The sequence below is a fragment of the Gavialis gangeticus genome, unplaced genomic scaffold (genome assembly GCF_001723915.1).
Source record: "Gavialis gangeticus isolate Ggan-Ray unplaced genomic scaffold, GavGan_comp1, whole genome shotgun sequence".
NCBI classification, from domain to species: Eukaryota; Metazoa; Chordata; order Crocodylia; family Gavialidae; genus Gavialis; species Gavialis gangeticus.
In genome coordinates, this window is record NW_017729022.1 from 84,852,923 (window position 1) to 84,880,842 (window position 27,920).

The window sequence follows — 27,920 nt, forward strand, 5'->3', positions numbered from 1 at the left end:
GCTGCCACATACCCTTCCCCTGCACACAGCCCCCACCATCATGTCCCCCTCACCCCCAACACAGCCCCCACTGCCACACACCCCTTCCCCCATGCACAGCCTCTGCCACCACATGCCCCGTCTCGCACACAGCCCCTGCCACCACAAGCCCTCTCCCCAGCACAGGCTCTGCTGCTGGCATGCCCTCGGAGCGCTCTTGGCCACAGCAGACAGAGTCCCCAATGGCACGTGGCTCTGGCAAATCCTGGGGGCTGCACATGGCGGCACGGAGCCAACCCAGTTTGGCTTGCTGATGGTGCCTCTGGGCCAGACTGGGCTGGCTTCATGCCAGCACATGGGGCTCACAGCACTGCAGGTAGGAACCACATGCAGCCCCAGGCACTCAGCTGCAGCTGCGCACTGCCCGGGACTCCGCCCCTGGCTGCTGCTCACCCCCTCTCCTGCAGATGGGAGTTCCCTTTCCCATTCACCAGCTACACCTCGGGGAATTATGGGATATTATCTGAGTTGTACAGTCATACATTTTATGCACAAAGTTATGCGGGTACATAGTTGCATAATTCCCTGGGGTGTATGAAGTGCTAATAACTTGAGGCACTGGAGTCCCTCTGTGACAGCATAAACTATGCAAAGGCAGACAACGCTGTATATGGTAAATATTCAGATGCTGCTTTACCAGTGATCAACTATTCAGACATCCCAAACATGTATAACTTTCTATCAGCAGGTATCCCCTATTCATTTCATACAGAACATGCACCTGTAATACACTGCAACTGCCTCCCTGAGAAGCCACTCAATGTGCAGTTAATATCAGCCCCCTCCACCTGTTCATTCTACCCTTCACCATGTCTATCGTCATTAACTCATCCTCTCTTCCTCTGTCTTTTCTGGGATTGTCTCTTTGTTTATCCACATGCCTGTCTCATAAGGAGCTTTCTTCAAGATTTCGTTCTCAGTCTACCCCAGAACAAAGAGCAATGAGATTGCATTTGGTAGGCTGCGTATCAAGGTGGATCTCACCATGCACAGCCTTTGCTTTTGTGGCAGCTGCCTTGCTGTTTAAATTTTAAAAACCCAATTATTCCTAGGAAACAATAGGTCAGAACAGTGAAGCAGTCTCCCCTTTTCTAGTCTCTGTTTCTTGTGGGTGAGGCCAATCTACAATACTTTTTAAAGCAAAATGTAACTTTAAGGCAAACTAAAAGGAATTGAAAGAGAACAGAGCCTAGCAGAGGCACTAGAGCCTGGTGATGGGGGCTGTTAAAGCAAGTAGTGCTTCTTGAAGGTTGTATCTGATGAGGATTGGGAGCCCAGAAGGGAAATAAGGGGACTATACTCAAGGTGCACTGGAATGACTCTCAGAGACAGTGGGTGCATCTACACAAGACGTTGACTGCACAGTAGCCAAAAAATACTGCGCAGCAGCACATCACAGCACAGGCAGTGCTAATATGCTACTGTGCAGTATTAGTAGGCTACTGCACACAATTGTCACCTAAAAGAAGTTCACCAGTGCTACTGCACAGTAACTCTAGTTACTGTGCATTTATTTAGTACTTGTATTAGCAAGTACTAAATAAATGAGTAGTAATGACTATGCCGTTGCATCTCATGTAGATGTGCCCAGTAGGTGGGATTCTGGTCTTGGTCACATCACCATCACTGGAGAGTAACTCCATGGACTTTTCTTGGTATTACTCTGGCCATTACAGTGGCAAACATTAGAGCAGGCTTTGGCTGAGGCTGTACTCCCTAACCAAGCTTGCCCAGCTGTGATGTCTGGGCTGGAGCTCTGTGCCACAGAAGCTCATTTCTAATCCACTCATCTCTCCACATCCCCATTCTGCAAGTTTCTCCAAATGTTTTCTGCATAGGCTTTGGGAAGCTAATGCCAGGACAGGCATATTTCTCTGCTATTAAGCACTGGAGCGTTACAATAGCCCAGTCTGCCCTGCTGTTCTCAGGCTGCTCAAGGCGACTGCTGTGACAGACCACTCTTTATCCAGCTCTTTGTAAGTGTCTGCTGGATAATAGTCGCTTTAATATGTAACATGTGCTGTCTCCTGCCCCCGCCTTGCCCTCAGGGCTCCCCATGAGGAGGGCTTTTTTGTTCCCAGACCCCAGGGCTTCTCCAAGCTGTCCCCCACCACTACGCCATGCTGTCCTAATCTCCATATAGAAACCAGCTGACACACTTGCCCGCCCCCCCTTCTCTCCTCGCCTTTCTCTGTGAGTTCATTGTGATCAGCCTGCATTTCTTCCCTACCACTCCATCACCAGGGGGAAAGGGGAGGCTGCAATCCAGCTCACAGGTGCCTCCCAACAACCTGCTCCTAATGATTCCCACAGCTCTGCCTCCATGGGGATGAAGAGAGCTGGCCCCTCACCCCACCCGCAATCCCCTGTTCTCTGTTTGCAGGAAGGGGAGAAGGGAGGAGACATGGGGGAGACAGAGAGAGGAGAAAGAAAGAAAGAGAGAGAAGCAGTTTCTCAGAGATGAGTTGAGAGAAATTAAAATCTTCCAAGCTCCTTCCTCTGCAAATTTGGGCATTTCAGAGTGGAGTCTACCTGCATGCCTGGACAATTCCTTCACACTGTATGTGCGCGTGCTTATATGTGCTTGCGTGTGTGTGTGTGTGCTGCTGTCATCACAGATGTACCCCCAGCTGTCACTCCATGGTACTCCGTCTCTCCCTCTCCCTCCCCTTTCTGTCTGTCTCGCTCTCTCTTTCCCTCCCTCTTCCTATTTATTATTTTCAGAGGATTACAATCTCGTTCACATCCTGCCACCTAACCTTTCTTCTTCTCTGCACTTTGGGCAGTGCTAGCACCTGGATACATCGCAAAGGACAGGGGCTGATGCCAACTAGAGATTGTCAAGCACTCTCCAGGCGGCTGGCAGCTTCCACTGGATTTGCTTTGAGATTTGTAAGGGGGTTTGTGAGAGGAGCAGGAGAGCTCTGAGGAGGGTCCGTCCCAGGCAGAGAACAGTAAGTAGAGGTGTCTCTGTTACATGTTTGTGCCCTGACTATTTGAGCTCTTTCAGTGGGTTTTTCTCCACTGCCATCTTCTGCCTACAGGACTCCTGCTTCCACAGGGGACAGGTTGGCAGGCACTGACAAAACCGTCTGCGGCAAGGTTGTGCTCCTGAAACCTAGTAACAGGAGGCTGCAGGGCACCAGTTTTACTGCCAAGGCAGAGCTGCAGAGCCTACATGGCTCATGGCACTGGTTCTAATCCAATTCAGGTGCAGGGGGCTGGAAGAAGATGCTACCAGTCATGAATGGCACAGACATCTTCATATACAGCACTGACAGCATGAGTCTGAGTGACCGACTACTGCTGGTGCTGTGATCCATACGTCCAGGACAATCCCCACAAAATGCTCTCTATTTTCTCACCCAGAGTGACAGTGAAGGAGTCTGACACTGGTGGTGTCACTAGTCTGCACACCACTGGCTTTAGGGAATATTTCTGGGCTAAACTGCCTTAAATAAAAGTATATAAATGCCAATGTGAACGAGGACAGAAAGCTGATGGAGGTGCTGTCAGAGGACTGGTCCATCCAAAGTTCAGAATTCAGCATATGGGTCTTAATGTTTCCCTTCAGGCTTGCATTTTTTGGGTGCGTCTTTTACCCATAAGGCAGTGCAGGAAAATCCTGTCACAGGACATGAACCCAATGATGCCATGTCACTAGTGGAAGCCAAAAATAGAGCCCAAGTTCCATCAAGTGTCCCTGCAGGCTGAGTCCTGGGATTTCTGCTCCTTTGTGAGGGAGGCATACTGCAGGGAGGTAGACAGAAGGAGAATTACAGCCTTTTCCAGTTTCACTGCTAAGGGTAGATCTGCCTAAGAGAAAAGGGGTGCCAGGAGAGGAGGTTTGGAGGCAAAAGAATATGAAGATTCCTGCCGATGCTGCCTCAAAAAATGTGTGCGCGCCTGCACGCGTGCATGTGCACATGCATGCATGCCTGCATGTGGAGGGAGACACATGCATGGCACACAGTTTCCTGCCACAATGCTTCCATTTCATATTCTACCTCTTGTGGCCACTGCATCTCATTTCAAATAAAAGATGAAAGATCAGACCTAGAGCTGGATGCTGAGCCACACATCTCCCTCGGTTTAGGAATGCTTGGATCTGGGGCTCCAGTTCAGTTCATGACAGAGGCAGAACTGAGCCATGAAACTAGGATCTGGACTTAAGCTTCCTCAAGGATTTGATTTCCTCATTCAGGTCCATCTCCAGTTTGAAGAATGAAGTTAGGAACAGCTAACTTTGCTCCACTCCCTGGGACTATTCAGCCACTGAAGGATGTGGAGAAAATTTAAGCAGAGCTCATTTTGATAAGGGCTGGAGCAGATGGTGTCTAGTGTGCTGGGACACAACCCACAAGAAGGGGGACACTAAAAGGCAGGGTTGCCTTTAAAGCTACCTATGTACTTGTCACAACAGTAACCAAACAAAGGACATTTTTATATGTGTGTGTGGTGGTGGGCAGGGGGCTCTCCCTGAATCTCAGACCATATTTCCCCAGGGCTTTGTCACTAGGGTCCATTTTAGGACACCAGCTTTTCCTGTGACTGAGCGGTATTTGCTAGTGAATTATTCCAAATAAGTGAAGGGCCTAAGGGAGCAGTCTCCCTGCCAGCCAGCATGTGCTGCGTAAGGGAATATTGTTCACCTGGGGCTTTTAAAGGTAAATCCTAGAAGAAGGGATCTTTGGGGGAAGCCCTTTAGCCATTTTCCTCATAATAGACTGCTGTGCTGTCTTTGCTTCCAGCCTCAGTAATGTGCTGCTAGAATTTGAACATCTTAGTAAGCTACTTGGGCCTTCAGCCCCTCATTCTGCTTTTTAAACACTCTTTTTGCCTGTTAAATATTCTCTGGACCCTGGAAGACAGAAAAATTGTGGTGAGGAGACCTGCCACCTCCCTGGAGGGGTAAGGGGGGTACATGGGCAAGATGGTACCAAGACTGGACCATTCAGAGAAGACACGTGATATTAGCACTAAGCAACTTGGGTATCATAATGGGGGTGGGGAGTGCATCCCTTCAAGAGTGGGATAGATTTAAGGGTAAGGGTAGACCCAAAGACCCCAGGGACTGTTCAGTACTGAACCTGTTGCTGGTTCAGAGGAATTAATCGCTTACTTCTGCTTGCTAAATTTGGTTACAAGAATCTGATTAAGGTGTTTAAATCCTGGTCAGACACTTTTCCAAGTGCCTGGTGGGCAACAAGTAATACTCCAAGTTTGCCAAGGTGGCTCATTCATCTAGGTACCTTGTGCACCCCAGACAATAGCTGGAAGCACTAGACAATGACATGTCTGGGACCCAGGTAGAATTAGGAAGCGCTGGATCATGTCTAGATTAGACAGGGTAGGGCCTAGCTTGGGTATTGGAAGCTGCCAAGGGCCAGGTGGAAGGTTAATTTACCCAACTACATGGTAGGATAAGCAGCCCAATATGGAGCTCTGGGTTGCTGCAGCTAAAATGCTCCTGGCAAGCAACTGGGATCAAGCAAGCTAACAAGGGAAGCTCTACACAATGCTTCAGCCAGCCGTGTAGACCTACCCTGTGTCACACACCCGAGCCCCCAAGTGGCTTTCAGAAATGTTGACTCTAACCTAGTGCTAGCACTAACCCAGGGGATTGCTGATGGGAAGTTGAGTCATCTGTTTCTTTGTCACTGCTTCACATCCAGGCCAGTTTGGGAGGAAGTGAAAGTTGCCCCTATATACAGCCTTGCTGGACGTCACATACACAATTACATGTGAAACAATTGTGATGAAATGATTAAATATGGTGTTTTTTGTAAGACTCTGTCTCATTCACTGCCCATGATGGGCAGTGCTCAGGGAAGGAGGCAGCTGCACAATACTTTTGTCCTACTGATAAAGGTGTCCCCTTGTATTATTTACTTAGGGCGTGTCACCCAAAGCTTGGCTGCATCACTATTCAGTTCCTCAGCCTTTTCAAGGGTGTTCATTATTGTAGTATCTCAATGCCTCACAAATGGTAACAGATTTCTCCCTCTGTGAGTGAAGAGAGGATTACCATCCCTCTTTATACAAACAGGGAAATGGAGACAAAGAGACTTGGGCTGTACACTGAATCAGTGGTAGGGGCAAGATTAGAAACTCCCTACTTCCCCAACCCTCAGCTACACACTCAGTCCTTGACTAGAAGGGACAGCAATAATAAACAGTTCCCACTGGCTAGAGTTTCTGCACTTACATAAATCAGGCCCAAGGATCTCATATTGGACACCCATAAAAGGAGAAAAGCATAATTAGGGGCTGCATGCCGAAATTTTGGTTCAAGGAGCTTGCTCAGCATCATACAGAAGGCCTGTGGCAGAGACTGAGTCACGACAAAGTCTGGCATTGTAGGCAACTACCTCCACCACTGTACCAGGCTCACTCTTCCTGCTTTGGTGTGTACACATCTTTTAACCTGTAAAGCCAAAGCAGTTTCACTCCTTACAGAACCCATTTATCCTGTGCACTGGATGAGGCCAGGGTCCTGTGTAAAAACTAGCATGCAATTATATAATTCAAGACTGCATTATAATGCATGTACACAAGGAATTAAAACTGAGGTTGCAGGTGTGCCCTAAATGTTAGGGTAATGCAGCTGCCCAAGGAGGCCAAATTAAGGTTACAGAGGCAACTTTAACTGTGGCATATTCTAACTTAGAAGTCCTTCACTTTGCAACTTAAATGCCAGCCTTCTTATGCAGCTTTTAAATACACAGTGCCCTGGATTGTCTCTTACATGGAAAAAATGGAACGCAAATTCTATTACCTACAAACTTACTAACCTCTTGCCCCTGTCACTGGTAGAATTTAAACCTTAACTTCCAGCCTCTCAGCACTACCTGCAATACACAACTGACTGCATTAGTTAGCAACAGGGCCATTGTTCTGGGAAGGAGGAGATAAGCACTGGGACTCTAAAGCCATGGGGTTGGTTGGGCTCAGCTCAGCCCAACCCAGCTAACTCTATCTCCTCCGGCCTGGGGAAATGGAGAAGTTCTTTCCCATATGGTAGCTACATGGGGACATAAGTCTAGTGAAGGGTTGTTTGAATGGCCTTTAGCTCAAATGTCTTGTCCTGTTCCCAAAGAGATTGTCTGCTTATGGCATTTCCCAGAGCAGGGTTGTTTGTGGCCGCTGCTTTTGTGGCAGCATCAGGCCTGGAGTTTCTTTTTTTGGATCATTTGTGCTTGGTTATTTTGGCAGGCTGTGAAGGCTGCTGTACCCATTTCTCTTCTGAGGCTAAGGAAGGGCCTTGGTTTCCAGGGCTGTCAACGCAACAGCTTTCACGTGCATGAAGTTCTCACAAACCGTGAGGGGTAGCAAAGCAAAACATGGCCATTCATTTAGTGCTACATCAGTGGAGTACATCAAGGGCTTGGTAAGCAACTGTTCACCAGGGCACCCGAGGAGAAAACTAGGGGTAATGGCCACAAGCTCCTGGAAGACCATTTTGGGCTCAACATTAGGAAAAATTACTTTACAGTTAGGGTGTTCAGATTGTGGAATAAGCTCCCTCCAGAGGTGGTACAATCGCCTACCCTGGAAATCTTCAAAAGGAGATTGCATGGTCACTTTGCTGAGGTCACCCAACCCCAGTTGTCTTTTCCAGGTGGCTGGACCTGATGATCTTCCAAGGTCCCTCCCAGCCTTATAATCCACTAATCTATTTCCCAGTCCCTACTGGACTCCAAATGATAGAACTGGGGTACCACAGTATAGGCCAGCCCAGCTTGGCCCATTCTAAAGCTATGGGCTGTGATAGATGCACCAGCCAGGCTTGCTGAGCCATGAGTAATGTTCCAAAGCACCAGGTCATGGTGCATCAGTCCTAGTCTGATGATCCCATATCACCCTTCTTGAGTGGCAGGCTGGGATATGCATCCTGAGTCCTCCATATGGTCCTTTAGCAATTGTTCTGAAGATGTCCCCTTTGGAATCTGCTGGGTGGTGGAGGATTTGGAAGTGGTGGGGAAGTCCGGGGAGACATCAGGCTCACCCAGAAGGTGAAGTACAGAGTATTTGTGACACAGAGCAACTGAGCGAAACAAATCCATGCAACTAAATGATGCAGAAAAAGGAATCAGCAAAATGGTTGTTTTAAGAGTTCAGTGTAAATGTAGTGAAATGCAAGCACAAGGGTCAGCCTTTCCCTGGGATTCTTGCCAGCCACTGTGGGTGCATTGGGTCATAAACCTCCTTAGGATGGGAGTGGAGACAGATCATTACTGCTGGCATCTCACGCTATGCCACATGGTGCTGTGTGACACAAACCATATGCCTCTGAAGCTTTGGTGCTGATATGGAGCTATTCTCAAGACCTCAGAAAGACCTTCGTCTTCTCCCACAGTCTTTCCAACCCCCCTTTTGCCCCCCCACTGGCAAAGCAGCTAATGAGTATTCAAGCAGCTGATGCTCTGAGTCTGACTGGCTGGCAGCCAGAAGCACAGCCAATGGCTCTGGGTAGGAACAAGTAGGAACAGAGCTCTCACTGGACAGCTTGTGTGGCAGAAACTTTCCACTGCACCAGGTTCTCTACTGGGCAGTATGTCTGCTCCCAGGAGTGAATGTGACAGTAGCAGTCAAGTGCCAATATGGCTACTCACAGTCTAATACTGAACTAGTGGCTTTGGCTGTTCACAGAATGTGAACAGAGGCAATTAGTTACTGTGTCAGTGCAGACCCTATGCCTACAACAGACATGATGGTCCTGCTGCTGTGGGTTATTTTGTGTATGTTGAATCATAAAGGCTTGCAGGCATAAGTTGCTCTGTTCATCAAAGGCACACAGGAGCAAGGAGGATCAGGCAAGAGGGCTAACAATGGACATGCCAGGCCCCATGCAGGATTTAATAGGGACTGGCAGGTGTTGATATGGAAATCCCTTTGTCTTCCTTCAAGCCAAGTAGTGTGCCAAGGAGATTCCCTGACATACTGTCCTGCTGGGGAGATGTCTGGCCTAGTGTTCTAGGAACCCTGTGGCATTGAGGCCAATGCTGGATGCCTAAAGCAAGGTGCCAAAATAGCCAGTCATGTCATAACAGTGGCCAGGTTCTCAAGACAGTCGAGTACCAGCTGGATCTTCTGCACCTCATATGAGTATTTTGCTCTGTACAGAGAAAGAAAGGGCTCCTGAAATGGATAGACAGAGATGCCTGAGGATTTCTTTGTCTCAGCAAGCATACAGCCACTCTCCCTCTAAGTTCCCTCAGTCTAAATGAGGAGGGGAACCACTCTCTTCCTTGGCCCTGGGTCTTTGAGTTTCATCCCTCCATCTCCACTTGGGAACAGCAGTGTCCCCTCCTGCTGTCCTGCTGCAGCTGTCCTCACAAGCTGGCATGCAACACCATCTCAAACTCACCAGGAGGGCTTAATGGGATGAAGGCAGGGCATGGTAAATGTCCGCAGAGTGAGAGGCTTGTGCAGGGTGCACAGAGGGCAAAGGGAGCAGCCCCACTGAGAGCCAAGTGATGCGCTCCCTCTGCCAAGGGACTGAACGAGAGGATTAAAGGCCTGAGCCACTGCTGACCACAGGATTAACCCCTGTAGGAAATTAAAGCTCCAGAGAAGGCTCTGCCCTCTGCAGGCAAGAGAAACTGGGATTTGGATTAGAACTGGCAGGCCTGGTAACAAGCTGCCACCCACATACAACTGTTCCTGGCTGGATCACAGAGAGTGCTATCTCTGCCCTCTAATAGAATCCCCTTCTCTGCCTCACTTTACTATTCATTTTCTTTCAATGGAGCAAGGAGAATAAAAACTCTTCTCTGCACTCAGTGCTGAAGAGGAGGGAGACAGAGAACCTGCTTATGAGACCCAGTCCCCCACTTCTTCACCAGGTCTGCCTCTCAGCTTCCTATCATTCCTTCCCTCAAGAGGACATACATGTTATCTGTAGTGTTTAATATTACTCTAAAAAACGCTGGCAAAGACACAGGTAGATTGCTCCATGTCAGTGGCTTCCCTTATTCTCCTATTCCTGCCATTCTGGGTCTCCATCATGCACCACATCCAAACTCCTTTGGGACCTTTCTGTCACTCCAAAGTTGGACAATCCCCGGTCTCCCCCACCCTCACTACTCTCATTACTGCCTCAGATGCATCCTGCATTGTAGTTATCTTTGGCCACTCAGGGTCTTTCCTATCCACCTCCACTCCACCTGCTCTATACATTTTTCTTTAGGTTCTTTGAGTCTTGAGACCTCTACCATCCTCAGCCTCTCTGATCTCACTGCTGGTGGTTTTGGAAGCTGAGGATAAAAATAACAGCATCTTGCATAAACAAATAGCCTGGGAGTCCAGAGCTCTTGGTTTTATTCCTGGCTCTCCCATGGACTCATGGTGAGACCTTAAGCAATTCACTTACCCCATATTTCCAAAGGAGGTCTCTACTCAGGTACCTCAGTGTTTTTAGTGCAAAACTTTGATAGGCCCAATACTGCAGAGGTGCTGAGCAGAATTATTTCAGTGGGAGCTGAAGGCACTGAGCACTTCTGGGAACTCCCAGGCTGGGTGCTCATGCCAGACTAGTGAGAAAACTGTCATAACCTGAGCAACTACAATTTGAGACAGCCAAACTTAGTGGCCACATTGAAAACGTATGCCTACATGTCTCTGTGCCTCACTTTACCGAGGTATGAAGTGGCGACGCTATTGATCTCTCTCACAGGGATGCTGTAGGTCTAAATTTTAATTTAACATTTGGACAGCCTTGACTGTTAAGTACCATACAAATGCCAAGTATTGTTAACTCCTGTTGCCCAGAGCAGCGCTTTCCTCAGTCAATAATCATGTTTGCACGTCACAGGACATACTTCAGTTCTGAGCCTGAATTCAATGGGAGGAAGGACCAGAGACTTTCTCTCCTCAGCATATACTTGGGAACTGAGGGGAGCAACATAATTCATTATTGGCAGCAAGCGACTTGGCAGATTCCACCATTATCATTTCCGTGAGCTTATTCAGTGTAATGTGACAATACTTTTGTTTACAGCTGGTTATTGGAGCTATAATGCTTAGTTGTGACTGATCAGCCTAAGTTGCATGGTGCTGTTTCTGTTCCCATATTGTTTCTCTGATCTGCTGGTTTCTGGTGTGAATTTAAAACATGCTTTTCCAAGGGTACACAATTTCTACAAGCGAGTGTGTGAGTAACATGAAAGGTTGCAGAAAGCAAGTTCCAGTTTAGACTGTAACTGTAAGCTCCCTGAGGATATGTGAACATACAGGTATCAGGGAACGTCTGATCTTGGTCGGCCCCTCAGCATGCTATTTTAGTACAAATAAACCAATCCATCATAAACTGAAAGGGTGTGGCTGCATTGGGAGCAAATATAAATCTGAACATGGTCAATTTTTGCAGCACATGGTCAGGTTTCTTGGGACAGGCACACACGCCCATGTCACCCACCCCAACCTGGAAGTGGCAAGCAGGCAGTAATTCCTTCTAGGATTCATCTGCCAATTGTTTAATGTGCTTTCTAATTGCTTTAATCAGACCACATGTTTTCTGCATCTGCCTGCCCCTGTGAAGCCAAACTTGCTCTCTTATGGGTGACAGAGGTAATACAAAAAGACAACTAGATGCTTTAATCATGGGGCATGGGATATCATCTTCTAGTCCCCCACATGGGTCTCAGGTTATAATAAAATAGGACTGTCAGAAGCAAAAGTCTCCTGGAGGAAGAAAAAAAAGATAATCTCCTTAAAGCATCCGCCACCCCTCCCATACCCATCTGGTTTCCTGATAAAGGCTAAAGCAGTTTAACAGTAGAGAAGGACTTTACAGTCAGCTGTGAAAGGTGGGGCATGGTGTATGTGTGTGTACTTGTTTGTTAAACTACTGCTGGCATTTCTTGTAGCCTCTGCAACCTCTGCTTCCTTAATACACATCCCCCATACACCCTGCCCATCCCAACAAGACAGGTTGCCTGGCCATGGACCTGCAATCTAATGGTTAAGTAATAAACTCTGGTGAATGATTACAGCCAAATATTCCTGGACTCTTTGCCTGATTATAGGCCAGTTTTGATCATGAGCATGTCACAAGGTCTCCCCATGCCTCCATATCCCTTTGTATGAAAGGGGGGCAATAGTTTCTATGGTTGTGTTATTGAATGGTGTTTCAGGTGTGCTGCACACCACCAACTCTAAGAGGCCAGTCAGTGGGAGTTGCAGGTGGATGGCACTTGGGGCAAGCCTGTTGTTCATTTATTAAATCCACATTGACAGCAGTGAACACTAGTACTGAAAGTGGGGAGGTAGTGTTGGCTAGGATTGTGGAGTGTTATTAAAACAACATGTGGAGGTAGCAGGCAGGGGCCTGCAGAGATTCACACCCTCCCAGGGTTGCAAAAGGAAAATGGTATCTCCTGCTGTTACTTCTATACCTAGGCACACCTGACAGCAGCCACCAGAGCAGCTCAAGGAAACAGGCAAGTGCTTCAGGATTACCTCACAACTCTAGAGACATGGAATCCCCTAAACAGTGAAGGAGTACTTCAGTTCTCCGCCTTTCTAAGAGTCATAACTTGAAGCCAGGCATGAAATAGCTCAGTATCCTGAGCTGGAACTGTAAGCACTGTCCTGTGGTCTAGTGTGTAAAAGGTGATAATATGAAGCTCTCCCTAGCCCTGTACAAGCATGGACGTATGTCTGCATGTGCATACAAGACACATGAGATAGACAGATAGATAGATATATCTATATTTGTGTACTTGCACATATGTATGTACAAATGTACAGATCATATTTACTGAGTGTGTATATGTATGTGTGTGTCCATGCTCATATACATGCTTATGTCAAAAGTCAAAATGCGCACAAACTGATGTAACTCAGGAGTGGTCATACCTATGCCTACATCTTGTGTTCAGACAGGGGCACATGGATACACACACATGTATTATATGTTTTTATACAACCATGTGTTCATAATATCCATCCCTTCTTGTGCCTGCTGCAGTACAGAGAGAGAATTAAAGCCTGAACAGGCGTTAATCACTATGCCAGTATGCATTGCAATACGTTTGAAAGGTAGAAAAAAAGCTTATTTATACGTCTCTTTTCCTCCCACCCCACACGTATACCTGAGCCTTGTCACTGTAGAATGGGAAAGGGAGCCTGTGAGGTACTATAATTTAGTACCTGAAGAGGACTCTCTCTGCAGGATCTCAGGGGACCAGAATTAGAAACTCTTACACTGCTCAGGTACTGTAAAGTTACCTGGAACCGTCACTATGGGTTAGTTATTGGGGTGATGATGAGGAAGGACTGCACAGAGGATCCTGTGGGGTGATATCAGTATGTAACGGACTGAAGGGAGGGGTCACAAGGCAAGCAGAATTTTTTTAAAGCTCAGCACCCTTGCTTGGAGCAGAGCCAGGCAATACAGATTGGGTGTTATCAAACAACAGCCCAAAGGCAGCAGCACAAGGAACTATAACACAGGCAAAGTTAAATGGAGTGTAGGGAGGAAAAGACAGGCAGAGGGTACCAGACAGTCTCTAATGACTAAGGGAAGGACAGGATCATTCAACAACAGGATTTGAAACCGATCAACTCTATACCAGCAGCCGGATAAGTCTCTGTGGCTGTCAGCTTAACTCTGCCGTTTGTTCCTGTGGTGTGTGAAGTTAAATAGGACACAGAGAAAGCCTGTTGGCTGGGAGAGAAAGTCAAGGAGGGAGAGAGAAGAGACTGTAATTGGGCAGTGCCCAGGGAGTCGGGTGGAAGCACCTACAGGCAGAGCCCCTCCAGGTAAGTGCTCCTGGCTTTCCATTGCTCTTCATGTTAAGGACAGACAGATGGACTTACTGAGGGCAGAGGATGGGGTGAAAACCCCTCTCTGAACCCAGGCAAGCAAACATTGGATAAGAGTAGCTATTTGTACAGGCTCTCCCTTCAGCTTGGGAAGGCAGAAAAGACATTCCAGCACAATTTTAGGGGTGGGGGGAGTGGGGAGTCTTTTTGGTGCTGCTCTTGCTGTTAATGTATCTTTTTGAATTAGCAGTTTGATACGATTACCTATAGCAGCCTTGCAAAATGTACCAGTCCATCCACTCAATCTGCTCATTTTTCTTCCCCAGACAGCAATAATTAAAATATCTCTGGGTGTTTTACTCACCCATCAAAAATAAATTAGCCATGGGGAAGGTGGGGTGGGCAAATGGGATTGATAAACATGTGCTGGGAGCGAGTGTCCCAAACGGTCTAACGTGCATATCTAAAAAAAAATGCTATGGAAACTGTCAGAGCCCAGTGGAGGGGCACAGAGCACAGCACGTTCCTGTGCATCGGTGGGAATTCTTCCATTCCAAGCCCCAGCCCCAGCCCTTGCTGTGGCTGCTGGAAAATATTCCCTGGCCTCCCCCTGAAAGGGTGCACAGAGAAACAGAAGGGTCTTCTGCACTTCCCCCTACCCTTCTTCACTCTTTATCCAGACAGAAGGCGTGGTGGGGAGGACCTGTTGTCATAGTCACTTATTGTCAGGGGAGAGTTTATGGTCTTTGGGTTTTTAATTAGGAGGAGCATTTCTTCCTCCTTCTAATTGGGAGGTAATTCTTCCCCTTAATCACACCCTCCCTCCCTTTTCCTCCTATTCTGCTCACTCACCCTTCAGCTCCTGCAGCTGCTGCAGTCTGAAAACCTCAAGCTGATGAGCTGTGTTATTACATCCTTGCTGTAGACATTACATCCATTTTACCTCTAAAGGGAAAGGGAGCATTTGTGAGAGTGGAAGGGAATGTAGCAGCTACCAGGGGATAGCCCACCGTGAATCTGACTTAGGGGCTTCAGTGCAGAGAATGGCTATATGGGAGGTGTCAGGCTGAGGTGGGTGAGATGGAATGAGCAGAAGGTTATTGCTCTAGGGGGGTCAGCCCACCAATTCATATTAACCTCTGGCATAGGACAAAAATATGGTTGATGCATTCACATCAGACAACTTAAACTGATCAAAATCTAAGCAGAGACCTGTTAACTCATCACACAAGTGAACAGAGCCCAATTTTACCATTATTCCATTCTGAATTAACCTTGATCCTTCGTTTCACTTTGCATCCTTCTGGGTCTCAGTCACATTCTACCCTCCTCCCAAAAGGAACTGATGTGTTTCCCCCCCCCCAATTTCCTCCCCCTTCCAAGTCAAAGGCAAAACATTAACTGGGAAGGCAAACCTGAAGTCCATTCCTGTCTCCTCCATTGCCTTGAGGACTAACTACCTGCTTCTGCTCTCCTTTTCCTTTTAGGGTCTGCCAGGCTGAGACTGTTCTTCTGACCTGTGAAGACCTGTGCCAGGCTGCCTGGTGGATGTGAAGACACGCTAGAGAACACTGACCATAATGCTGTTTATGAGTGCTGGCCACTGGTGGAGAAACAGGTTTTCCATGCCATGGCAAGAGGCCTGTTGTAAGTGCTGCTCATTTGGGTGATGGGGTGCTGTGTACAGTATTTCTGCTTCTCAGGGGATTGGGAAGAAATCAGGGTGCTGGGTGTAGGGGTAGGGTGGAGAGCAGCTAGGAACTAAGACATCTAAGCAAGTTCCCAGATCCTCAGGCACTGAGTGACTGGTCAGGCTGGCTGTCTATGGTATATAAAAGAGCTTAAAGTGGTACAGCAGCTTAATGGGTGTTTGAATTCCAGTTTCACCAGTCCTGACAGGTGGGGAACAGGGAGAAAGAAACCAGGGCACAATTACTGACAAAAGGCAACACAGGACACTATCAGCTCCAGACCTTGTAAACAGCAGCTTTCTCCCTGTGGTGCAGGTTTGATCTGTGTCCATTGGCAGGAATGCTGGCTATTTGGGAGGAAAGGAGCTGTGGCCATGCTAAAATGGAGTGGTGATTCTACCATTGCTAGACATGGAAAAAAATCTATATACCCACATCCTGATTTTTGCCTCCCAGCCACAACTGATAAAATACAAGTTCAATTAATCCTTCTTCCTTCTGAAGAGTTCATGCTGGGGCAGCTGCACCAGCATCCCAGACTGTGGCAAACATGCCACTAGGGTGCTCCAAAGCAAGCTGGCTGACACTTCAGGGATGGCAATCAACACTCTGGGAATCACAGCAGAGGGATGGAGGGCACTTTCAAGAATGTGCACAGGCTAATGAGCATGCAGGCAGCCTTCACCTAAAATTTGGACCTGGAGCTGCAAGTGCACAAGAGTTGAAGGAATTATTCCCTTCTCTGTTAGAGACTTGTCTTTGTAATTCATCCTCGCTCACTAGATTGCTGTGTAAATTATTTATGGGGCAGGCTATTGAGCCCTGACCTAACCTGATATTCCTGGATCAGCTTTCCACCACCTAGCAGGGTCACTGAACACCCAACAAAGTAACATTACCTTTCTCCCAGTGCAAGTGTGCACTGCATGCAGACCCTGGGAGTGCAGCACTGCACTTCCCTGTTGGGAAGAAAATTTAAGGTTTTGTCTACCACTTCCCTGCTTTGATTGGCTGTGGTGTTGGGCACTCACTGACGTAATGCGTTTCCAGGCCTCAGCCCACATTCAGCACAGAGTCATCCTCAGGGATGACTGTGGCCTCCTGAGTCTGGGGGGAGGGGGGGGGCACAATTTGTGGGCGGGCCCAGGGGCAGGCCAAAAGCCCCATATCCACTCCTATACTTCTGTGCCACAGCTTAGTGCCCTTCCTCCCCCCCAACACGCTGCTGACCCACATAGCAACAAAACTGCCCCACTTTTGGGGGTCAATCTCAGGGGAGGCACGTGCCTCCCCCTACCAGTCACCTGTGGCCATCCTCCAAGGACAGGGGAATGAAAGCAGACCTCTTCCTTACTCTGAATACAGTGGCACAGACCCCTTATTTCCAAAAGTTCTGTGGGTGGTCAATATGATGTCTCTCTTCTGGCAAGCCCTGCATTAGTGCAGAGGCCTAGAGTAAATCAAGTAATTCAGCCACAGGCAGCTTCTCATTATAATGCTCCTGCCTGCCAGGGCCAGCTCAAATGGTGGAATCCCAGAGCAGATCAGTCAGGGGCCACTGGAAGGCAGGTATGTGCAGAGACAAGAACACAGCCTCACCTGTATAGCATTACCTAGTGTGTTCTCACCTTTCCCTCTGTACAAAGAGGCTAAATGTTATCTCATCATCACAGCTGTCAATCTATTATTAATGCTATACTTCTGTCAGGCATCCAGGAAAAGGAAGGGTCACTCAAGTGACTCATGGCTTTCTCCCTTCCTGTCTTTTTCTTGTTCTTTCAAGCCCTATCTTCCAGCAAGAGAGTGATGTGTTCTGAGTGGAATTCAATACCATCCAGCCAAACAACACTGCCACTCTCCCAGAGTATAAGCTACAATCTGCTTTTATGGCAGCCTCAGTGCTCCTGACCCAACCTTGATATGTCAAGAAGGCAATGGGTGCTTAGGATAAAGATCTACCTTCTATTTGGCAATGATGAGCTGTAATTAACATTGGGGACAGCCAGTACAACACAGTCTGATAAGGATCTCCTGGGACTGAGTAGACTTGATCCCACTTGACTGAGACAAGAATTTCTGAAGGAATGAGATAAGATAAAGACAAGAAAAGCAAGGACTTCTCTTCAGACTTATCTCATAATCTGGTCCCTTAGAGAGTAAATCTTCCTATGAGTCAAATCCTGAAGTTCCTTTTTCAGTCATCACTCAGTCCAAAGTCCAGCAAACTCACACTGGAGTTAATGGTAGTCTGTGTACCAAATGGACACCTGATTAAGGCCACAGGATTTGTGTAAAAATGAAGCACTGTTGATTGGAACCAAGTCAATAAAATGGACCACAAACAGATTAAGCTTTGAGATTACATGAGAGTAAGAGTGCCTGCACAAGAGTGTGTAGTTTGTAGCTATTCCAGTTCCTACCCCTCCAAAATCCTTGCCTCTATCAACTGCCTTTCCTAGATATTTCCCAGGCACTTTCCAGAAGTCCCTTGGGGTTAGTATAAAACTCTTAGGGTGTTGGTCCCTATACCAAGTAGACAGGATAGGAGAATCCTATTCCATCCAAGAGAGAGAATGGTGGAATAACTTGCACATTCGTTGAGTTCCATAGTTTTTTATGTTGTAGCAGTGACTCTAAAGACACTGAGCAACATGTTCTTCTACAAGGAAAGTGAAGAGAAGAAAGGACTGGACATGAACAAACCTAGGAAGAAGTAGGAATAAATCTACTTTAGTGTTGGTTAGTATGACTGCTTAAGTATGACTACAATTCATCTCTCTTGAGACGAGCTTATTCTCATGTTGTGAGTGTTGTAGTGCTGTGTTGTTGCAGAACTGAGGTGTCCATGTTGAAAGCCACATATTCCCTTTCTGGCTTGAATTCTAGAAGTGTTACACAGCTACAAGATCTTTGCCATATCCTGCAATGGTGGCTCTTTTTTGGCTAATAGGACCAGTTCTGCAGAAGGCGGATGCTATTGAGAAATAACTGCCTGCTGTCAGCCCCTTTTGAGATATATTCAATACCCTCTTCTCTCCCCTCCCCTGTCTAGGCCATGTGTAAACTTTACTTATGAGAAGGTGGGCTCAGCTTCTCATGACTTCGCACTTTTTCTTCTGAGCCCTTCCATGCCCCAGGGAGTTTGTAGGCTGTGCATCACAGTCAGCATACTGCAAGGTTTGCCAGCTGCTCAGGCGAGCAAAGGTTTTTGTGAGTTGTTGGCTGTGGGCTTCACAGAATCATAGAAAATTAGAGTCAGAAGGGACCTCAGGAGGTCATCTAGTCCAACCCTCTGCTCAAAGCAGGAGCAGCAAAAATGATATCATCCCACCCAAGGCTTTATCTAGTTAGGTTTTCAAAACCTTCAAGGATGGAGATTCCCCAACCTATCTGGGTAGCCTGTTCCAGTGCTTTTCTACCCTCCTCATGAGAAAGTTTTTCTTGATATCTGACCTAAACTTCCCTTGCTGCAGCTTGAGACCATTGCTCCTTGTTCTGTTTGGAACCCCCCTTCAGGTAATTGAAGGCTGCTATTAACTCTCCTCTTACTCTTTTCTTCTCTAGACTAAATAAGCCTAGTTCCCTCAGCCTCTCCTCATGTCATGTGCCCCAGCCCCCTCACCATTTTCACTGCCCTCTGCTGGACTGTCTCTAATTTGCCCATATCCTTTATGTAGTGGGGATGGGGCAAAGCTGGATGTAGTACTGCAGATGTGGCCTCACCAGTGCCAAACAAAAGGAATAATCACTTTCCGTGATCTGCTGGCAATGTCCCTACTAATGCAGCCAGTATGCCATTAGCCTTCTTCACAACAAGGGCACACTGTTGGCTCATATTTAGCTTATTGTTCACTGTAACTCCCAGGTCCTTTTCTACACAGCTGCTGCTTAGCCAGTCAGTCCCTAGCCTGTATCAGTGCATGGGACTATTCTGTTCTAAGCGCAGGACTTTGCACTTGTCCTTATTGAACCTCATATTTCTTTTGGTCCAATCCTCCAAATTGTAGAGCCCTCTCTGAATCATAGCCATTGACAAATTGGAGGACTAGACCAAAAGAAATCTCATAAGGTTCAATAAGGACAAATGCGAAGTCCTGCACTTAGGATGGTACAGGCTGGGGACTGACTGGATAGCACTGAGACAGCAAAGCCAAGGATAGCTATTCCAATGGGCTAGAAACTACCTTACTGGATCATTCTCTAATATCATTTAACTCACACAGGATGTGTCTACATGCTCATTCATGCACCGTAATTATGGCACATTAAGTTTAATACCTGTAATAAGAGGTACTAACTTAATGGACTGTAATCGGAACTACTGCGCATTAGCACAGATTTGTGCTTTTGTGTGATGCTTAATGCTCTTTGGACTAAATCTATTGCACATTAGTGCATGAGCATGGTTTTTGCCAGCTGTGCTAATGCACAGTAGAATTAGTCCAATGAGCATTAAGTGTCTTGTGTAGACATGCTCACAAAGGCCTTTCCCCCCTGGGCTTGGCCAAAGCTGCAAAGTATGGACCCAAGCTGAACTCACCTAGTTTAGAGGTTGAGTTTAGCTCCTTAGTGAGACTCTGACCACCCACAAAATGGGAATGTTTTCTCAGATCCAGATGTTATATGCTTACCCAACCCCCTGAATCTTACAAAGTAGGTTCTTTTCCTCACTGGCTAAGGAGATATAGCCCAGTTTCCCCACAGTAGGTGGGGCTGGGCTCAGATGCAGGGTTTAGTCACAAGGCATTATATTCTGTAGGCCCTGGTCTGAGCAGAGAATGGGCTCTGAACTGAGAAAAGATATTTTAAAAGAAAAGGTTTTAATTGAGATGCCCATTTCTGAAAAATGTGTGGCTTTGAAAAATATAATCTTTTATTTTTTAAATAACAGCGTCTGATGAAGTTTGCTCAGGCTCATGAAAGCTAATGCAGGCAACTAGGATTTACTTAGTCTTTAAGGTGCAATTCTAGCCTGCCTCCTTTTTAAAATATGCCAGCAAAAGGTAAAAAAAAAAAACTTCCTATTTTGAGAGAGTCCCTCTTTAGCCCATGTTTCCCTTCATGCTCCACTTTACTCTGTTCTAATCGCATAGAGCATTCTGGCATCAGGCAGTGGGAGTCACTGACCTTTCTGCCTAGTGAGACTGTGAGGATGTTTACTTACCCATCCTGCTAGCTCATCAAAACATCAACCAGAGAAATACTAAGAGGAAGTTCATGTTGCCAGTGATCTAGCCAGCAGTACAAGGCTACACCTGAGAGAAGCTCATTTTACTGCAGGGCACTGCTGTGAAGAGTTCCATTGTGATGATGATCATGCTGTAGCCTTAACTGCATTCAAAAATGGGTAAAGGATTGAAGAGGGATAAGCATTGTTCTAACATACTCTCTCTCTTTCTCTCCCTGCCCCTGCCCCCTATCCCAGTACTTGGCTGTTGGTTCTCTTTGTGTGCTGCTGAGTCCTTTTTTGCTTGCCCTTCCTCTTGCAAGTGTAACAACAGCAGTCTGGAGGTGGACTGTAGTGGCCTGGGCCTCTCATCCATCCCCTCAGACATTCCTACAAACACCAGGACCTTCCTCTTTCTCAACAACAAACTAAGCACACTGCCAGGACCTGTTTTTTCCAACCTCTCTGCCCTACAGAGGCTGGATCTTTCCAACAACTTCTTGGACCAGCTTCCTCAGACGATCTTCAATGACCTAGGGAACCTCACAGAACTTCAGCTGAGAAACAACAGCATCAGGACCCTGGACAAGGATCTTCTGCAGCACACAGCCCTACTACGCCAGCTGGACCTATCCATCAACGGCCTTGCTCAGATACCTTCAGGCATCTTTGACGACCTCCCCGCTCTCCGCTCACTCTCCCTCAGGTCTAACCGTCTACAAAGCCTGGACAGAGTGACCTTTGAACCATTAGTCAGTCTTCAGCAGCTCCAAGTTGGGGATAATCCTTGGGAATGTGACTGCAACCTGAGAGACTTCAAGCACTGGATGGAATGGTTCTCTTATCGAGGTGGGTGCCATGGGGAATGGGATCCAATTACATGGTTGAAAAATGACTGGTAGGCTTTGCAGTGAAGGGAGAAAGAGAAAGGTAGACAGAAAAGAAATGCAGACAAGCAGACACATAAGACATGTACTGGCTTGACTTCCTTGGCTGAGGTCTAAAATTTAGAAGAGGGACAGTGCTTTGATATACTGTATTATAGTATAGTTATGCTACAATTTAGTAATGCTATCATCAGGGCCATCCCTAAGTGGGGGTGAATTGGAGCGATTGCCATGGGCCCCGAGCTTTGGGGGGCCCCACAGAGCCGGGCAGAGCAGCCGCAGCAACTCTGTGCTGCTGCCAGCTTCACGTCTGGCTGCTCAGCACCCCACTCCGCCACCAAATCTGCTGCCAGCTTCCTCGTGTCCGGGGGTGGGTCTCCACACAGGTTGATTTGCCCTGAGCTCCACACCCTGTTCGGGTCACCTCCGGCTATCATTTTGGTTGACAAGGTGTTTACATTTTAAAAGTCTCTTTTCAGATACAAAGACATTCTCCTACTTCCTCCCAATGCAAAGGTGATTTTTTTTGAAGAGGGAGAACTCAAAAAAGCTTGGGAAATTTAGCACCATGAGAACAAATATATACATTTTACGCTTCAAAATAGTTCTCCAACATACTTCCCTGTGTTAGCATAACTAAAAAGATTGCTGATAAAGCATCAATTTTGCCTTTAGTAAGGCAGATGTTGGAAATGTTTATATGCTTTTAGAGTGTGGTTTAAGATATCTATTATTGCCAAATCCAAGCACTGAAAAATCAGCTGTCAGGTCCCCTCAAAAAGGTGAATTTTCCTTAAATATCAAGGGGTCTAGAATTCATTTTACTTGCCTTGGAATGTTAGAATCTTTAGGGTTTACATTTCATGCCTTTTTTTCCTCCAACAAATTAAGCTAGAAACAAAAAAAAACCCAATGAAAACTGAGATTTTCTCAGATTGATGTGACTTTAGGAACTGGCACTTCCAAAGAAAAAACATATATTGTGAGAATGGGCAATGAAGAGGGATTGACTGTTCTTGCTGGAATCAATGAGAGAAGCAACAGGCCTCAAATTATCAAAATGGCAACAGTCACATTACATCTACTGATTTTGACCACGGTGGGAAGGGGTTATGTGCCTGCATGACTACTAGGCTTCAATGTCAAATATGGTTTATTGTGAGCACAGTCAAACAAATACATTAGCACCTTTATTCTTTTCTCTCATTTGCTTTTTTCAACCCTCTTTTCTTCATTCTTTGATGTGAAGGTTACCAGCACACAGAATACACTGGATATTCTTTCTTCCAAAGTAATGGCATTAGCACAGTGAAGTGCCTGGTTTAGCATTTTCACTCAAGGTTATCAAAGTATGGGGGTACAAACAAGTTATTAGATTGGAACATGGGAATGGGAGGTTTAACATGTGTTTCTGATCTAGGCTTTGTCACAGCAAGCCAATGGGAGAGCTAAGATTTGAGATCAGCAACTCAAACACAGCTATTGCCATTCTGATAAGTTGAGACTTGCCCCTGTCATTCTGTAGGCCCCAAACTGCAAAATGGGACTAATAATACCTACAGGTATTAGGCTTATTTAACTTATGCTTTAACATGCTTTAATATCATTGGATGGTAAGTTATAAAGCATTACTATGTACACACTATATGCACCAGAGGCACTAATGTAGCTTTTGGAGTCCTGTCTACATAAGGGAAGATGGTGGCATACTGCAACCTCCAGTGGCAGCAGTTGCAGCCATCTGGCCTCCAGTGACAGAATGCTTCCCAGGCTGGAAGACCGGAACCACATACTCAAGCTATGAATGCAACCTCTAACCAGCCTGAAAGTGAATGGAATAAGGCCATGTCTCCATCCTGCCAACTCTAGAGTATATGAGACCAATGGCCAAGTTGTGACTCCACACAGCCCTTTCCCACCCAGGCCTACTGGGAATACAAATTGCTGGATTCTGGCTGCCTCTTGGGGTGTGGAAGGGTTCTCTGGAACCCATCCACACTTCACTGTGTATTCATGCAATAGGGGTCGTATTTTAGCCTCATAAGTATAGCAAGGCCCAGCTCCATATACTCAACTGATATAAACAGTTAAACTGATTTACACCAGCTGAAGATCTAGCTCTGTGCATCTAAGTGCTCAATGATGACACTGTAATAACAAAACTTATTGCACTGAAACTAGCTCTGTTTGGCACTCAGCTGTAAATCACCCCTTCTTCTCTTTTGGGGCAGGAGGGAAGATAGACCAGCTGGCATGTACCCTGCCTAAGGAGCTACGGGGGAAGGACATGCGAATGGTCCCCATGGAGATGTTCAACTATTGTTCTCAGCTGGAAGATGAGAACAGCTCAATTGTGCTGGACAATCCTGGCCCACCGTGCACTAAAGGAAGCCCAACTCCTTCAAAAACCAAATCAGGTCCAGAACCAGAAGTGGAACCCAGTGTTGTATGTCCCCAGAAACAGAGATACCGGCCTGTTAGTGTACGCCGGGCCATTGGCACCGTGATCATAGCTGGGGTTGTGTGTGGCATTGTGTGTATCATGATGGTAGTGGCAGCAGCCTATGGCTGCATTTATGCTTCCCTCATGGCCAAGTATCACCGAGAGCTGAAGAAGAGGCAGCCGCTAATGGGCGACACAGAGGGTGAACATGAAGAGCAAAAGCAAATCTCCTCAGTGGCATGAAACTCTTCTTGGATACCAGGGACAGGAGTGAGCAGGGCACCTGAGTGCAGTGAGGCCTGGATCCTCTGACATTATGCCATCCCAGACAGACTGTGCTGTCACTTCACTCATCCAGCTAGTGCAACATGTCTCTGGGGTTAGGACACCTGGCTCTAATTTCCATTTCTCTGCATCAGGCCTCTTTGTATCCTTCTACCTTCCTGCTCTCCCAAGTGAAACTGTGATCAGACCTCAAGTTCTTGCCATGCTTTCTGCTTGCATGGAGTACCCCTTGGACAGCCGCTACATGGACAACCAGCACCTTCCAAGAGCCCGTCATCCTGACTTCATCACCTCTGCTTCACTCTCTACTCCCTCCAAAATTCCACATGGCTCTGCAGCACCCTCCCTCTGCAGGCAAGACAAGCAGGCAGCTGTGGGGTACAAATTCCAGATATGATGAGCAAGATGCCAGGGCAAGTGCATACGTCTCACAGTGCATGCTGTCACATCATGGTAATATACTCCCCACCACCTACACATTTAAGAAGAACCTGATGAAGAGTCCACTGAGAGAGAAACAGGGTCAGAAGGAGATTCCCCTTACCATGTCCACTGCTGGAAAGAGGCATATACAGCCCCCTAACTCAAGATCTGTGAGTACAGGCTCCATCCATTCCCTGCCAGCAAACACTGAGCCCACACACTGCCAGTCATGCACCTGTGCCTACAGACATCACTGCATGTACACTGACTGCCCACATTTACTTGCTTGCACATATACACAATAATAATGCATAGATTACTTAACAGTGCCTAGGAGTGTTCCTGGCACCTCTGAATCCAGACAAAAGACATGTTCCCCACCCCAAGGGGCTCACAGAGAGATTTCAGACATGGCACAGATGGCAGGGAGGGGAAGGGCAGAGTCAGCGCCAGGCAACTTGCAGCATTGCTTAGTGAAGACTCATGCACAGTATGATAAAGACAAAACACATTTTTGTATCCATGTTATGTTTTTGTAAGGTAACTAGAGATGACTTGGTCCACCAGTATCTAGTAGATGTGGCAGAGGAAGTGGGCCATCAGGAAGGATTTAAATAAGGACCTGACTGACCAACTCAGGATGCATATTCCATGTGTTGGGACAATGCAGAGAAGAGCAGGGAGGGAGGATGCACACAACAGCTGCCTTGCCTAACCAAAGGAAGTGGCGTGGGGAAGGGGCGCTGTGATTAATACAGAGAGGCTGAGATATGGAGGGCCATGAGAGGAGGACAGGAAACTAGTACCTCATGTGCTAGACAAGGGGAAGCCAGGCAGAGGTTCGAGGAGGTGGGTGATGGGGTCAGCATGCCCCATTGACACAGATGTGTTCACTGCCACAGCTGCACACAGGCACTTATACAACCTGTACAAATACAAGACTCTCCACACACATGTGCACAAATGTACTGATGAACATATAAGCAAGCACATGCATGTACTCACAGGCACAAGCATGCACAGTCTCTGTCACTTAGGAAAACTCTTCCCAAGCCAGATTTTAGAACCCACAGAGTCTCATTTTTGCTTCAGCTCTTTTCAAACTGATTTAAAAAAAGCAAAAAGAAACCAAACATAAGGACTCATTTTATATCATTGGAAGTGGGATAAAATGCTGTCTCCAGGGGAGAGTGTGGATTGCCATGGTAACCTGCTCTAACCCGTCACAGTGGGTATTCCTTGGATAGGAAGATGACACCAGAGGTCATGCAGCTGCAATGTTTGTGGATGGTGTGATCCTTCCAGTCATGACATGCTCTGGCAGCTAGCCCAGACTTGCAGGGTATTTCTCCAGTAAACCAGACACAGAGGCCAGCAATCACCGCACCTGGGCATAGTCAGGTCACAGCCCTTCCTTCCTTCTCCTATTGTTTCCTGATGCCATCCAGTGGTTTGCTATCTGTCCCTGGACCTGCTCTTGGATTCCAGTGGAAATAACATATTCTATGTCAATTCCTTGTGGTCCCTACCATGCTGTCAAGCAAGAGCACTACCAAGTATTTATATACAGTTTGGAGTGACTGAATTCATTCTACCCAGCCTAGATCCACCAGATCCAAAGACCTGGAACAACCCCAGACAAGTTCAATTTGATTTCATTTTCCTGAGGGGATGAAGGAACAGAGGCAAATATTCCCCATGAAGCAGAAAGGAGGTTACCATGGAGTAGGAAGGAGAGAGGCAGATTAAAGGTACACTTCCCCATCCCTTTCCATGTGCTGTGTATGGAAGGGTAAGTGGAAACACTACGGAGGAAATGTGGACTTATTCTCCTCTATGCATTGTGTAACCCTGCCATCACCCCACCCAACCCTCTGCTTCAGCTGTAGCCCACTCTGAGGGGCAGAACTGGTGTGCTACGGTCTTCTCTTGCCAGGAAAAGTGTTACTGCACCTCCAGATCCTCAGTAAGTCAGGACTAGATTCTGCCCAATGGACCCAACTTCCTGAGGGAACTTACCATGTAACGCACTGGACTCCACACTCATACTTGAAATGGAACTTGAGTCAGAGCTGTATATTTATAGATCTATATTTTACTTGTAACAAATAATGATCAAGCAATTGCACAAAGCAAATGGGGTATGTGTGAGTGCATGAGTGTGTGTGAATAAAAGGTGGGGTGAGGAGGTTTGGTTAGGAAAAGGGAAAAATCCCCCCTCACTCTCTCCTGCCCTGGACAATTTTTTCTTTTTTGCTAGTAAGTTTTCCATTTCTTATGCTGTGGGTTTGATTGTGACCTTAAACCTCACCTCCTCTTATTTCTCACTGGCATGGCAAAGGACTTGGTGAACACTAGACTGGGACTTCCAGGATTAGAAACCACCCAGAAACAGGAGAGGCAGGGAAAGGCAGGGGAGAAAATGAGAAGCATTTGAGAAAAGTAAGGGCTGGACACTGCTGGGTCCCAAAGAAATGTAAATACATAGAAAGACAATGGGTGACTGAAAACAAGGACTGGGGCTGTGAGCCCTTCTGGGCAACAGGCCCTTATACCCCAGCTAGGGAACAGGTACTTCTATAGTGACTTGTCACACTGGGAACATTGGCTTTGCTGGGATGCAGGTTTCTCCACAGCCATGAGAAACTTCTGGGAAACATGGTCCTCCAACATAGCCAGAAATTAAGCTCATCTCATAGTGGGAAGGATGTCTAGCCTACTGCATAGCACAGGGCTGTTTGGGTGCTCAGTAAATGGGCTGCTCTCATGTATTTGGGCAGTGGGCTCCACTCCTCTGCAAGCAGGCACAGAATGGCTTCTCTTGGAGAACCTTGCCAGCTTTGTCCCTCCAGTGAAGGCAGGCATACCATCCTCCATACAGATGGGTGCCTTCAGGAAGAGTGTTTCCCTGCTGCAGCCAGGTCCAACTAGCACCCTCTGGTAATGGGCTCCCCAGGTGCAGCTCCTCCTCCCCCCAGCAGTCTTCCTGCAGGGAGCAGATGGCACATGCAATCTTTTTTCTTTTTCATTAATATTTGAGGGAGAGTGACAAGATTTTCTAAAATGGTTGAACGGAGGTTCCTTTGGCAAGAGACAGAAGATTTTTAAAAGGTATATTATATTTCTGGCTTGTTGTTACAGAAGAATAATAAAGAATGTATTTTCCTATGCTCCTTCTTGTTTGCATGAAATCTCTGGTTGTGACTCCCCCAAAA

At 46.9% G+C, this 27,920-nt stretch overlaps 2 protein-coding genes across 3 annotated transcripts in view; one reads left to right on the forward strand and one right to left on the reverse strand.

Annotated features, from left to right (window-relative positions):
• The window catches only part of CACNA2D4 (calcium voltage-gated channel auxiliary subunit alpha2delta 4), a 218,964-nt gene that overhangs the window by 43,977 nt on the left and 147,067 nt on the right, over positions 1–27,920 (reverse strand). The gene's annotated exons all lie outside the window — the stretch shown is intronic.
• Positions 1,567–27,875, forward strand: LRTM2 (leucine rich repeats and transmembrane domains 2). Its single transcript, XM_019515538.1, has 5 exons — positions 1,567–2,993; positions 13,683–13,806; positions 15,297–15,456; positions 20,926–21,516; positions 23,786–27,875. The coding sequence occupies exons 3-5, from the start codon at positions 15,390–15,392 to the stop codon at positions 24,238–24,240; spliced, it is 1,113 nt and encodes a 370-aa protein (XP_019371083.1). The 5' UTR covers positions 1,567–2,993; positions 13,683–13,806; positions 15,297–15,389; the 3' UTR covers positions 24,241–27,875.

What these genes read in the sequence shown, in the direction of transcription:
- LRTM2 (XM_019515538.1), top strand. Translation starts at nt 15,390, where the DNA reads ATGCTGTTTATGAGTGCTGGCCACTGGTGGAGAAACAGGTTTTCCATG. An exon ending in GCCATGGCAAGAGGCCTGTT is followed by an intron (nt 15,457 to 20,925) that starts GTAAGTGCTGCT and finishes CCCCTATCCCAG; the next exon opens with TACTTGGCTGTTGGTTCTCT. An exon ending in GGAATGGTTCTCTTATCGAG is followed by an intron (nt 21,517 to 23,785) that starts GTGGGTGCCATG and finishes CTTTTGGGGCAG; the next exon opens with GAGGGAAGATAGACCAGCTG.